The 13,929-nt window shown below is 50.6% G+C and overlaps 4 protein-coding genes and 1 non-coding gene across 5 annotated transcripts; 3 read left to right on the top strand and 2 right to left on the bottom strand.

The window, feature by feature from the left end:
• Positions 1-14: 14 nt before the first annotated feature.
• B0T23DRAFT_436200 (glycoside hydrolase superfamily) lies at positions 15-3,055 on the bottom strand (the record flags this gene model as incomplete). The annotated part of the gene is made up of 2 exons (XM_062840565.1): positions 15-750; positions 794-3,055. 2 exons carry the CDS (start codon positions 3,053-3,055, stop codon positions 322-324), a joined length of 2,691 nt encoding a protein of 896 aa, XP_062688151.1. The 3' UTR covers positions 15-321.
• Positions 3,056-4,214: 1,159 nt separating this feature from the next.
• Positions 4,215-5,604, top strand: B0T23DRAFT_44060 (Caleosin related protein-domain-containing protein). The gene is made up of 3 exons (XM_062840734.1): positions 4,215-4,558; positions 4,636-5,115; positions 5,189-5,604. The coding sequence occupies exons 1-3, from the start codon at positions 4,328-4,330 to the stop codon at positions 5,375-5,377; spliced, it is 900 nt and encodes a 299-aa protein (XP_062688150.1). The 5' UTR covers positions 4,215-4,327; the 3' UTR covers positions 5,378-5,604.
• An 812-nt stretch (positions 5,605-6,416) lies between these two features.
• On the top strand, positions 6,417-10,675 carry B0T23DRAFT_327068 (uncharacterized protein; the record flags this gene model as incomplete). Its single annotated transcript, XM_062835588.1, has 6 exons — positions 6,417-6,886; positions 6,940-7,942; positions 8,035-8,069; positions 8,269-8,559; positions 9,007-9,451; positions 9,530-10,675. The coding sequence occupies 6 exons, from the start codon at positions 6,417-6,419 to the stop codon at positions 10,673-10,675; spliced, it is 3,390 nt and encodes a 1,129-aa protein (XP_062688149.1).
• Positions 10,676-11,633: 958 nt separating this feature from the next.
• B0T23DRAFT_t418 lies at positions 11,634-11,732 on the top strand. Its single transcript has one exon. It is a non-coding gene; the product is annotated as a tRNA-Asp (tRNA).
• A 484-nt stretch (positions 11,733-12,216) lies between these two features.
• B0T23DRAFT_367154 (uncharacterized protein) lies at positions 12,217-13,573 on the bottom strand. The gene is made up of 2 exons (XM_062836411.1): positions 13,116-13,573; positions 12,217-13,002 (listed from the first exon to the last, which is right to left on the bottom strand). Exons 1-2 carry the CDS (start codon positions 13,353-13,355, stop codon positions 12,226-12,228), a joined length of 1,017 nt encoding a protein of 338 aa, XP_062688148.1. The 5' UTR covers positions 13,356-13,573; the 3' UTR covers positions 12,217-12,225.
• Between the last annotated feature and the right edge of the window lie 356 nt (positions 13,574-13,929).

Raw genomic sequence — 13,929 nt, 5'->3', positions numbered from 1 at the left:
AGAAGAGACCTGGGCCCGGAATCAGATCACCCGGGAGTTACGTCATACGGCATGGGCGCACAGGCCACCCGGAGCCGGAAATATGGGGCGTGTTCGGATCCGAGATGCCGTGGATGCACCTCGCTCGATTCGCTGGCAGTTAGCCCCTTGAGCATTATGTAGAAGCCTGTACGAAGTTATGAATAATGTCAAATCAAGCAATGTTATAAGATACATTGTCTCGGATTCCCGAGGTGTCTGCCAGCCACTGCGTTCCCCCGCTCCAACGGCATGACCGAACTTGAATACTCTTCGGAGTTCAAGACCTTCAATTCCGGACCCTTAACCGACCATCACTGTCATCCCCCTAACATTCTTCCCAACTACCTTCACAGCAGCTTCTGCACGCATCAGTCCCGCCCCTTCCAGCGACCTAACCTGAACCGTAACTTTCTCCCTCGGCCACAAAGTCACGTAATTATCATCCCAAATCACCGGCACCACATCCTTCCCTTCTTTATCTACTAAGTTGAGACTGATGAAGAAGGCGGGGAAGGAAGAATGGTTTTCTAACGTCACCTGCAACTTCGAAGACTCGTACTCAGAATGCCCCTTGGACAAAGCTGTTACCGTTACGTTCGCAGTAGGTAGCTTGTTTAATGTCGTGTAGTCGCTGTACTCGCTTACGGGGGTGTAGTACCAATTGGAGTTGTCCCAGGCTAGAGTGTCGAGGTTTTTGGAGAGCCAGTAGGTGTTGCTGCTTAGCTCTGTCTTTGGAGGTTGGATTGGAGTTAGGAGAGTTGTCGGAGAGGACTAAACGAAGAAAGACAACATCTTTGATATTCTCAAAAGCAGAAGCCATAGAAATGATTTCCCTACTTGTATTCGGTTTTGTTGTCGTTTTTACTGTGTTGCTGTATAGTGTCTTTCCAGTTGGATCTACCATTTCGATATCGACACTTCTTGGTCCTTGTTTGTCCAACGACCTGTTAATGAGAACCACGTTCTTCTTGACGTAGTCGAACGCCACATGCTCGATCCGACTACCGACTTTGGCACCGAAATACGCCCCGGCAGGATGCATGTAGTAGTCCCAGATGGACCAGTGCAAGCTCGGAAAAGCACCGTTTAACATCCAGTAGATCATGCCCGTCGCAGACCGCTTGGGGGAGTTCCAGTTGGCTGCGTACCCTTCGAATTGGGCGCGGGTGGCTTCGTAGTCGGTGATTTGGGTCTTTTGGACATAATCCTCGAGAGAAGTCGGGGCGCCCCAGCGGTTCCAGAGGGCAGAGTTGTAGATGTTGCGGTTGCGGAAGCTGGAGGTGTCTGTAGAAGACATGTGGAACAAGTCTTTGTTGGGGTTCTTCCAGAGGTCGGTGAGGTCAGAGGGAGAAAGAAATTTGTGCAGGCTGGATAGGTCTGGGGTTCCGACGCCGGCGCCTAGTTCTGATCCGAAGCCGAATGCTGCTCCGAGATGAGTCCGGTCGTACCAGTAGTTGGGAGGAACCCAGTCGTAGGGGCCTTCCATTTTTAAACCGGGCGAGCCCATGAAGGAGGGGAATCCCCTTTTCGAAGCGGAGGATAGCACTGGTGTTTGCCAGTCTTGGAGTCTTAGGGTGCTCATGTACATTGGTGCTGCCTTGGAATCCGGCCAGTAGTCGCTGCCGATGAGATAACCTAGGATACTCGGGTGAGTTTGAAGCATCCCGGCTTCGTGGAACATGCTTGCGTTGGCGATACCGTAATCGTCTTCGCTCCAGACTGGGGTTGGGACTGCCAGGTCCTGGTTGTAGCTCCATGCCTCCCATTTGTCGCAGCATTCCCATCCGGCGAGAATCATGATGCCTAGTCGGTCGGCGATCTGATAGAGCTCCGGGTGCTCGTTCTTCCCTTCGAGGCGGATGGTGTTGAAGCCGAGGTCGAGGACGTAGCGGACTTCGGATTCGAATTTGGCGGAGGAGAAGCGGAGGAACATGTCGGGGGCGTAGCCTGCACCAAGGACTTGGAATGGTTGGCCGTTGATGAAGAAGGTGGTGTCGTCGTACGAGTTAAGCTGGGAGGTGACGGTGCGGAAGCCGAATACTGCGGAAACCTGGTCGGAGAGGGTGTTGTTGGAAGCGAAGACGGAGAGTTGAGCGTTGTAAAGTGGTTGGGAACCCCATTGCTTTGGCCACCAGATGGCTGGCTTCTGGACAGTGGTAGTGAGGGTTACGTCTGTGGTAGACAGAGGCGGGAGAGTGACGGTTTGGGACCAGGTTAGTGTCTCGCCGGTGTAGCCTTCTGGGAATACGGTGCCGGTAACGGTGATGGTTATTTCTTCATTCTCCAAGTTCTGGGCACGGGATTTGAGAATCACATTTGCGGGTGAGCTATCCAAGGGCGTTCCAAGCTGGGTCACCACCCGTAGGGGTCCAAGAGCAACAGATCCGGTCTGCTTGACTTCCACATCTCGCCATACTCCTGTGCCATTGTCTGCAGGCCACGGATTCCAATCCCCCCAGCCCAACGCAAAGTCGGCGTAGTAGCTCGTGGGATGTGCCTGGATAAGCAATGCATTGTCCTTGTCGACCAGATCAGTGATATCGTACGTATGGCCTCCATAGCTACCAGCCTGTGTCTCCTTGTCCGCTACTTGTTTTCCGTTCAGATACACGTCGGCGCGGGAAGTGATTCCATGCGTGAGAAGATGGAAGTACTTCCCGGCTCCTGGATCCAGTCCGAATTCCTGCCGGTACAGCCACGGGACCTCAAACTGCTTGCTGTCCACTCTTCGGAGGTTGTCCGAGTAGAATAGCTCGGTGTCGTTGTAGATGCCGGCTTCTAGCAGGCAGCCCATCAGGGTGCACTTGGATGTGTTGACATGCAGCCATCCTGATGTGTCAATGCCTGGACGAGAGAGAGCTTCCAAATCACTTGCTGCTTTCGTTGATGACTGCAAGTCCCATGCAGGAACGGGTGCTATTTGGCCTGGTGTTGATACTAGAGCGCTGCTAGAGTCTGCCGTAGTGGTTATGGCAATACCAAGGATGGCGCCGAACAACACCTGAAGCATTACTGGAGACTTCCTCAGTTGCATCGTGAAGAGCCCACGGTGGATGGGCGCCGTGGTGTTGCTAGAGGTAGCGGGAAATTGCGGCCTTCGCAGCGTCGCGATCGAGGAACATTACACGAGGGCATCTTATACTGGACATTCATTCATGATGATATGAGGGCGTCGCGACTAGGCTCCTCCAAGGCATTTGACGTGTAACTTGCAACCGGGTGAATGCCCGCGCAAATTAAAATCAACGTTACATGTCGTGTCACCAGCCACTTTACCGTTGCGTCTCCGGGCTTCCGTTTCTGGAGGATGAATCGCCAACGGTGCGGGAGGTAGTGTGACACGGGTAAAGGAGAGGATTGCGGATGATTTGCGATACATATTACGACAAAAAGGGAGGTTGTTTATTCGAAACATGGGCCAGGGCGGGTGAAATGTTATGATGGATGAGAAAGTTGCCCCTGTGTGTGGACATTCCATTCGTTTGGGGAGTCCGCTGTGTAGAAATTGTTAGTGCCTGTTATAGCAACTTCCACGTCGGCACTTATAGGGCCCGTTAATTGGCCTTTAGAAGCCAAAGAAAGTGGAAGGGTCCGGGCCACTTCAATAGCGGCAGGGCATCAATGGTGGAGTACTGGAAGGGAAGGTAAACAAAGTTAAGACTACCTAACAATGGCTTTGAGACAAAGACATGATCGACAGACAACCTCAAGCCATCAATCTTCACATGCAAGGGAACTGCCGGCAATGGTGATTGGGAAAAGTTCATTTGCCCACAAAGACATTTCAACTCCAGTCGTTTTCTGTTGTTCCTCCTCATCACTTCCAGTCAGCGCAAGCACATGTCAACACTAAACCCCGCCTTCAAAGGACCCATTTTCAGTGTACTCGTTCCATTCGGGCTCTCACCATGACGTCACTACATCAACAAATCCATCAAGGACCACGAATAAACACAAAGACAAGGAAAACGACATGTGCCATCCCATTTCTTTTTTCGATGTCGCTTAACAGATGCGATGCAATGACAGCCACTTCCGGCTACTCCCGCCCATTCCAACCCAATTGGATGGAGCTTTAGTCCGCTATCACATCTAACCAGGCACCACTCAGGCGATCCGGTAGGGTGTCGTCCGTCTCCTCCATCCGACCTCCAACTGCCGATTTATCGTCACCTATATCAACCTCCCTCTTTCCACCCACTCGAAGTGTCATCATTCTTTGGACAACATCATTAAAAAACCAAGCCGCATTCGTTCCTGGCCACAGAATACTTCCCAACACCCACGAGACTAGCGATCAACCAAGATGCCGGTCAGAGTCATTCCCAGAGAGGACGAACAGGTCGACGACGACAGACAAGGCGTCGACTTTGCTACCGCCGTCTCCAACTGTCCTCCCACGGCCGAACGTCCCCAAGCAATCGACATTGACGTCGACATCTACAAGCCTAGCATCGCTCGCGCGAACGTGGCCCCGTCGACCGAGCAGCCCGAGGGCAGTGCCGAATATGTCGACGCCCTAGACCTCAAGGACTACGTATGTCACTCAAACCATTCCGTCTCCGATTTCCCCCCTCAAGTCCACTCGCTAACATCCAACCTCTGCACATGCAGACCGTCCTCCAGCAACACTGCTTGTTCTGGGACCGCGACAGGGACGGCGTGATCTGGCCCCAAGATACCTTCATTGGCTTCTACGAACTCGGCTTCAACCTCTTCTTCTGCTTTTTAGCGACACTCGTCATCAACCTCAACTTCTCGTACCCGACCCGTCTCGGTGTCTCCTACATCCCCGACCCCTATTTCCGGCTGTACCTGCCGTCCATCCACAAGGCCAAGCACGGCTCGGACTCGGGCACGTACGACAAGGAAGGCCGCTTCGTACCGCAGGCGTTTGAGGACATGTTCAGCAAGTGGGACAGGGGCGACAAGGGCGCGCTGTCGGCGGGCGAGCTCTGGAACATGATAGCGGCGAACAGGCTCGCTGCGGACCCGTTCGGCTGGGCTGCGGGCATCTTCGAGTTTGGGGTGACGTGGTTGTTGGTGCAGGAGGAGGGAATGGTGGACAAGGAGGATTTGAGGAGGATCTATGATGTGAGTAGTATTTCTTCAATATTCCGGATTGGCCTTTTGTTAAGGACTATACTAACAAAGTGTTTGGTCGCAGGGCTCCATGTTCTTCAAAATCAGGGAGGCCTACCGCACCGAAAAGGGATGGAACAAGGGTTTCGGCCTCCGCGAGTTCTTTAACCTGGGCCGGGAGCAGTTGGCTAAGAATAAGGGCAGGATCCCACCGTTGAACGGCATTGTCAGTAAGGTTGAGAAGACTGTTACGCAAAAGTTGCACAGGGCCTGAACGCACAAAAGAAGGAACATGGCCGCACAAATCCTTGGTCTTGCCAACAACATACAAGCATAACCTAGATCTTAGAGGCATAACACTATAGACTCATGAATACAACCATTAGCATAGGCACCGCCGTTCCAGTAGCATTGGACCGCACTGTCATGAGGCGGGGTTGTGTCGTTGAGGTTGTTCCAATGCTGTCCCGTCGATCAAGCTGTTGGCAATAACCGGCAACGAATCATGCAACTTGACCGATGAACAAGTAGGAGAGGTACAGATCGAAAAGACTGACTAATCGCCCAGAGGAGGCAGGAGTTTGGCTGCAGTGGTGATCAAAATGAGGGGGACAGGCCAAGGGAGTGAGGAGTTCAGCTTCGTCATGATATGACGCAGTACTGTACTGCCCCAAGTGAAGAAGGAACAGTGCGTGTTTGACAGGTTGCACGAGAACTGAAGCCTTGGGTTAGCTGTGAAAGGCAGAAAAAGAAAGATTTGTCGTTGTCGCTGGCTGTGAAGAAAAGTGCTGCTCAATCATCAGGTCCTCTCTTTCCGATTGGATAGGTACTAGTGGAAGATGCTGGCGTTAACTTTGGAGATGGAAGACGACTGGAATAAAATGATTCGAGTTTCAAGTGCCTGACTGCGCCTCCCACAGATAAGCAATTCGCTGCATCATGCAGCTAGGTAGGTAGGTAGCGTTGTGGCTGTACCTTACTCTTCAAGGCAGACTGCAGGAGGCGCTTCGAGCCTTGACGAACAACGGGAGAGAGCGTGGTTGATGGGATGGGTAGTATCTCGTGTGGAAGGAAGGAACTGAACGAAGGCATCGCCCAATTATTGAACGTCCCCACCACACCACATGCAATTCTTAAGTTGTTGCCTGCTAGCCGAGCCAGCCTCTCCAGTGACACGCCTTCTTCAAGTTCCTTTCTAACTAACCCCTGGTGACTCTCGACGGAGCTTCGCACTCCCCAATCTGTTCTCTTCTTTCTCAACAACACTGGACTCGCCTCCTGTCCTCTGTCAAGTCGTCGCTTCCCGCCTCAACATGGACCCGGCGTCGATTCTCGGAATTGTGGCCGCTGCATGCCAGTTCGCTGAGCTGGCGGCAAAGGGCGCAATCAAGGGCGCTGGGCTGTTGAAGAGCCTGAGAGACACGCCTGCCAAGCTCACGGAACTTCTGAGACTTGTTCAGATATCCAAACAGAATATGGTACAACTGCGAGATCACCTAGCCCACCCAACTCTCCTGGGCCTTTTGCCCCAACTTCAACTACAATCCTTTCGAGACAACATCGATCAAGCACACAAAATAGCCAAAGAATTGGAAGTACAGATCGAATCCCTTGTTGAACCTACCACCCAGGATTTGAGGGGAATCAAAAAGCTCTGGCGAGACGTCATCACAGTCAAGAAGGAAGGAGAGTTCAACGACAGATTCGAAGCCATCCAGCGGTACAATGAGCAAATCCACCGCGGACTCTCAGGTCTCCAGGTTGCTCTGTCCACCAAAAATCTGTGAGTCAACCCAAAGTTGCCCCTCAAATGCAATAGATATTAACAGCCTTCAGGGAGAGCAGTGTAGCCATCGGAACAAGAGTCAATGAGAACACCACCGTGCTGGCTGAGATAAAAGACAAGGTCTACGAGCTGAACAGCAGGAAGACCGATGTTGATATCGATGTGAACGTGCATGGTTCTACGCTCATCGCAGCTCAGCAAACACGAGCCAGCCCAGCAACAACCCGGGTCGAATTCGAGCTGCGACTTGAGCCGGTGTCAATCAGAGACGAAATACGGAGCGAACTCATGCTACTGATGACTGGTCAAGGGCCGTACGCCAGTGCGTCCAATGCGCTTCTTCCCATCGTATCACGCCTTTCCTACGAAGACAGAGCGCAAGTAGCTAGCATGCTTCTGATGACTCAGGCTCAACATACGAATAGCCCGAGAAGACACAGCAACTCTGCAGCGGCGAGACGCTCCTCTGATCGGCACCCCGCCCCCGGGCCACCATTGTGTGATTGCGATATCAAAACCTATAACATCGGAAAGACATTCAAACGTGGTCCATTCTCTTTTGGTTATGGCTATGAGAACCAGAAGCGACATCACAACTCTTGCCCCTACAGTGGAGGACAGACAGCGAAACGAACCTGGAACTCTGAGCTATGCATGCAACTCCTCCCTCTGGTCAACAAAACGGTGCAGTTTGCTTTGTCTGCGACAATCGGCGGTGGCGGTTTTGAGCTCCGGTTCCCGCTGAAAGTGGTTCCTACCGTTCAAAGGGCCAATTCAGCGATATTCATGCTCTTTGATAATTTCGCCGAGCGATGCGCAGAGCTCGGTTTCTTCAGGGAATATTACGTTGATCAACGTTTGTATCCTGATTTCTACGTCGACTACAGATACTACGTCTACCAGTATCGACGCGACAGCAATACCGCGGCTGTGTGGGACATTGATCGTATTCGTCAAGAACTCCAACACATTCATAGGGTGCTGTGTGATGCTCATATCCTCCAGATTGGTTCAATCAGAGACAGGGATGAATCAGGATTCACTGTCCTTCATGTAAGTTATCCTTCAACACACACTATTCCCTTATTCTACTTGTTCGGTCCTTCATGACGGCATTACATCGTTCATAACTAACAACCCCATAGGAGTTGATGCTTTTGATCCTACAGGTGATACCGGTGTATAGCCACGTTGTAGACGAAATCACAGACCTTCTCGCGCTTATCTCATTTGATGGCATCGACGCACACACTACCGCCGATACATCTGGACCACGCCGTTTGGGATCATTTTCAGCCTTGAAGAGGAATGAACCGACCACGTCTAGGCACTACTAGTATGTGAGACTACAAAATCTATTGCAATTTGAATTTCAACAGATATACATGTACTTACCGTGCAATGTTACATCTTCACAGTCTCGGCCATAACATAGGAGCATCTCCACTGAAAAGTGCAATAGACGCCGCCCGAATGATTTTACCTCTATTCGGACAGATGCTCGATTCGACAGAGCAGCCATATCTCCCATTCGATTTTCTGCGTAGCATAATGTCCTTGGAAGTGGACCATTACACCCGAGAAATGGCTACCAATGTGGCATTCTACAGCGTGAACGATTATTCCACAGGCTCTGTTGGTTGGCATGGAAGCCAGCGCGAGGTAGAGGTGTATGCCTCCGTCCATCGCGCAATGTTGACATTGCTTAGGAGAAACCCAGATTTATCTACATGTGAGTCAACGATATACCTGATTATTTATATATGTTCTCCTTGACGGGGTGGTCCGTCTCGGCTCGTGCACCCCTGCTGATATTTACCATAAGCCATTTTTGAGGGGGAACTGGCAAGGATCGTACTAGACCGAGACCTTCGTAACCTGGAACGATTCCTAACATCATCCACGCTCAACTGGTCAGCACAAGCACTTGGTTTTGCCGGACTAAGCATTTTAGATCTGGCTGTGGGATGGAGAGAAGGGTTGCAGGCTCTATCCGCCGTATGGACGTGGGATGCATCACGCACCTTTTGGCTGGCATTCCTGATATCTGACAAGGACTCTTGCCACCAAATTCTGGACTTGTTCTTCATGCCTATGAATAATTTCACATTCATCAGGCTCATGATGGGCTTGATCAAGGCTGATGCATTGGACTGGGCCACAATCGTTGTCAAGTCGCACGCTCGCAAACGCACAGAGCTTGCCACCCTTGGCCGCCAACACTTATCCCGCTTTGATCAAGAAAGACTGGGACTTTCCACTACCAAAGTAATACCGTTGGATGCTCATGCGCGAGAAGTATACGACCTCTTGGGGAATAAAGGAATTCAAGTCCCCCTAGCCTTGCATCCTGGATGGACTGGGTCGATCTATTATGTCTTGAGCGACTATCACAACAGGTTCGGATCACAGAACCTTGACCAGAGTTACCGGTATATTTTCGTTCCGTCTACTACAGATATCCGTGACAGCTTTCTGCTGGTCGTAGTGGCGCAGCAATTGTTCGACAACGGCTTTACCGTTTTCGACAAGGTGCCACTAGAAAGGAAAGGAGAGCAGCTGGTGATGACGCCTCTGGAGAAAGCCACACGGAAATTCTCTGGACTGGCCGGGTTATCAATATGCCTTTGGCTTCTACAGAAGGGTGCCAGTTCCAACTTTCCGCTTCCGATACATTACAACGAACAAGCCTCCCTCGGATTTCGCAGACAGAGCAGCCGCAACCTGTTAGAGCGGCTAGCAAAAGGATGCACTACTCAGCCCAACTCACACTGGTCTTTGATGCGTCTGCTAGTTCAGTACGTTTCCGGCCTGTGTCCTCCCATGTTGACAGACAGCTGTGTCTGTTATTGTCTTACCTCGGACGGATGTCTACCACAACACCTCCACGTATCCTTTGATGCCTACTCCTCAATATGCAACCACCATGAGCACAAAGCTAACGCCCTAGTTTCTTGGCTCGAGTCGTGTTTTCTTACCCGTGACGAAAAGTCGCTGTGCTTCAAACAAGCAGTGCGGCTAGAGCTGTTTGACAGACTCGGTCTCGTTCACACATGCTGTCTAGGGCTGGAAAGCGAAGGGGACCCTCCCAAACCCGAAGAAGTCGAAAGGATCAGAGACGATGATGAGGAACTAGCATCACAATTGGACTTGTTAATGCTCGCTTACCGTGGGTCCCTCCTCATGTTTCTCCACCAGCATGATGAAGATGAAGAATACTCCACGGAGTTCGATTGTGGTTGCTATGAATCTGAAGGTCTGGGGAAAACGCCTCCTTTATGGGGTAGCCATAACCTAGATGCCCACACAACTCTTTTGCTGGCTCATTGGCGCCACTGGTGGAGTGTGACGGATCCAATCCTGGCCGATATTTACAGCATCACTCGGATGGATCTCGATGAAGCTTGTAACGGAGAGGCCTTTGACGTCGGATATGGGTCAGAGGAGCAAGTAGCAGATATGATGCGTGAGACAGCTGATAGGAGGACTAATTTGAATCTGGAAGAGATGGGATTCGGCGACCTCGATTACAATGAAGTGATCGAGCGGCATTTTGCCACGGAACTAACATACGCGAGGGAAAATATTATTTCCGTGCCTAGAGGTAGTGAGGATGCGCACTATTGGCAAAAGAAGTTTGATAAGGCAACTTTTGTACCAGTCCACAGGACAGAACTCCTGGACGAACTGATGGAAAAGCTAAGGCGAGCAGTGTCGGGACAAGATGAAATATTCACAAAGGAAACGAAGATATGGAGCGATCTGGAGAATCAATTTTGGTTATGAGTAACGGGGAAGTACAGTCCAGTACTGGTTTGTTTGTCACCTAGTCCGAGACCTCGTGTCAACTTTCCCATGCATTTTCATTGCTGACTAATGCGTGATGTTGCCCAGAATACGTTATTTCTGATATTCAAATTGCCATATAGGATTCTTGCTGATGGCTTTTGTGATTCGTACCAGCCATTTTCATTGGTTCTTGCGAGGTTTGGGACAATACTCGGGATAGATTTCGTGTACGTAGTGTAGTGTACAGAGTACGGCATAGTACCTACCTAGCGTACCGAGCTGAAAAACAAACAAACAAACCAGTACTAAATTGTGATATATTGGGGAGACGGAGAGAAATAGTCTCCGTTGTGCATTGGTCATACAATGGTGACAAACGGTGGCGCAGTTGAATAAACATAATCCTCAATCTGACTCATGAAAATTAGCTCAGTATGGGTTACCTATACCCTATCTCCTCATAGAGGTACACCCTTGTCTTTTCTTTCTCTTCCTTGGGGACAGTCTAAGCATTAAGAAGTCCAATGAGTGGAGGTTATTGTAGACTGTGTAACTTATGTTGATGGGCACAAGTGAAGGAAGGGAATGTTGATAGGTCCAGGTTGGAAGGGGGAATAGGTAAGTGGTAGAGAAGAGCGGGACTTCAGTAGGTGTTAGCTGCCTGAGATACCGAGGGAACACATGCGAGACCAGTGCTGAAATGACCAACCCCAAATCTTCCCTTCACTCCAACGATACACAACCACGAAAGCACAAACCCCAAGAACTTATTTCCAAATTCCAATTACCTTCCTCCAAAAGCTTCCCAACATCAATCTGTTTAATACTCCAAGGCAGACAGGTAGTCAGAATGGTTTGTTACGTGTTCGGCAGATGCATCCCCAATAGACACTATAAGCTCAACAGCAGCCTTTCCTGACCAATCAACTACGACAGCTGATCCAACAGTTGTACATCTTCCGTAGTATAGTGGTCAGTATGTGAGCTTGTCAAGCTTGAACATCATATCAGTTCGATTTCGCTCGAGACCCGGGTTCAATTCCCGGCGGGAGAGACCATCAATTTTTTTGCCATTTTTGCAGCTTTGTCTTCAAACCCTGCCCAGTATCAATCAGTAAAAGGTCACTGACACAGAGCTTTTTGCTTTTCGGGTTTCTATTGGGCGAGGGAAACATGGATGCTCTGGAGGTCCCTGCCGGCCGTTCCTGGACCGCCCCACTGAACAAGCAGCAAGAGTGGGGACATTAGTCCTCCACTTACAACCACAACCACAACCACAACCACAACCACAACTTCCTTCCAACTTCTTCCTGTTTTCTTCCTCACCACTTACAAAGTCGAACCTACGGCGGATGGCGCTTTTTCGCCGTCACGCGCTTGACCTATAAACGACGGAACATTCCGACATTCACATCGCTCCATCGGCCTTGGAGACGACTGAGGATTCCAATCATTCGAAAGTCCCCCAACTCGTTAACGAGAACGATTTCTCTAGTTGTTGGTGGAGAATAAATATCTCATTAATACTTATAATTGCTGATCCTCCACTAGCATTCACGCGAATCCGTCCCAACCGAACTGTACCTGTGCCCATCTTGGTTGGATACCAAAGCTGATCTTTTCTTCATAGGATCTTTCCCCTTTGCAAGAATGCTTAGACGCCGTGCGAGCTCCTGCACAAACGATCGGCTGGCATCGTCATACTCATAGATATAGTCATACGCCCCGTAGGAACAGAAGCCAAACAAGAAAACCGAGATGCCCAAAGAGACCAGGTACGTCACCGCCACCTTGGAATCCGCATCCCATTCCCAATCTGATTCCCCCTTTTCAAAAACCGGTGTGCACACGACAACAGACAGCCCGGCCAGGTAAAACACGGTCGAGTATGCAATGAGCATGATGGAGCATTGCCACACAAACGTTCTTCGCGAGCTCAACACCCAATGATGCCGCCGCGAGTCTTCTTCAGGTGCCGTCCCCGCTTCTGCTTCTGCTCCGTTGCTTGGTCCGCCTTCAACATCTGCTGCTGCTGCAGGAAGATGAGGCTTATTATAGCGCCGCTTTTGCGTCGTGAGGATTTGCTCCAGATGTCGTCGTATCACCACCTTTGCCGTCTGTGCGTCGTCGCACTTTTCAACAACGTCCAAATCCTTCTTCTGCTGGTGGATGAGCGACAGCAGCGATAGTTGCTGCGATGCGAGAAAGATGCCCGAGATACACAGTGAAAGCGATGTATACCAGAACGCACGACCGGTCCAGTGCGAAGTCTTGACAATGTCCCAAGAAAAGGATCCCGTGATGATGGCTGTCATGACAGCGGCCTATCATTCATCCATTTATTATATATTGTTAGTAAGTATTCATAGGTACCCTAGGTATGTATCCCCGTGAACAAACATGAAAGGCCAAGGGGTGTCTGGTGTTGTATGCCTACCGCGACTGCCACAAAGGATAACTCGTCCCTTTTCCCCGTCCGCCACGCCGCAATGGCGGCCAATTGCGCCTTTCGGTTTTCTGCTACTTCAGTATCCAGGTTGGCAACTTCCTCGATCTCTTGGGCCGGCCGAACTGTGTTATAGATGTAGAGACGTTGGTATGGGAGTGTAGCCAAGAACTTGAGCAGAGTCAAGACAGCAATAAGTGCCGTCCTGAGCCAGACGAGTACTATCTCCATGATTGAGACTTCTTTTGGTAGGTGCTTTGAGGTGACAGGTAGGTACGGTAGGTATGGATACGGTAGGGAATGCAACAAATCTTGAGAGCTGTGAGTACTCAAACAAACATCTGCTCCTTCAACCGTTGTGCAGCGTGCTGGGGGTTCCAGCTAAATACATACCTACCTACTATCACAGCAAGACTCAAGTGCGAGTGCTTCAAAACAAGTTGAGTCCGAGGACCCGAGGGGCTTCGGCACAGCTCGCCTCTTGTCAAATCAAATAACCAGGACGGTTGTTCAGCTGCATGTGCAGGTGACCCAAAGGGTAGTAGATGGCGCCGTTCAGCCTTGCCTACCCATAACAATCCGCTTGTTTGCTCGCTGCTCATTGCACACCAATGACGTATTTCAATGGAAATCCAGAAGATAGCAGTTTCTGCTAAGTATTGTGCGACCCGACCGATCCGCTTTCTATTAGAGGATATTGATACCTATCTTTTCCCATCGGCATCCAGCCTGTACCTACTGTGCCATATCGCCGCACCACTAGGGGCCAATCCGCGAGCACGCGATTTGCCTAGACCACAGGTGG

Source organism: Neurospora hispaniola (assembly GCF_033458365.1).
Source record: "Neurospora hispaniola strain FGSC 10403 chromosome Unknown B0T23scaffold_10, whole genome shotgun sequence".
In the NCBI taxonomy this organism is placed as follows: domain Eukaryota; kingdom Fungi; phylum Ascomycota; class Sordariomycetes; order Sordariales; family Sordariaceae; genus Neurospora; species Neurospora hispaniola.
Note: the sequence above shows the minus strand (reverse complement) of the source record. Positions and strands in the feature narration are given on the sequence as shown.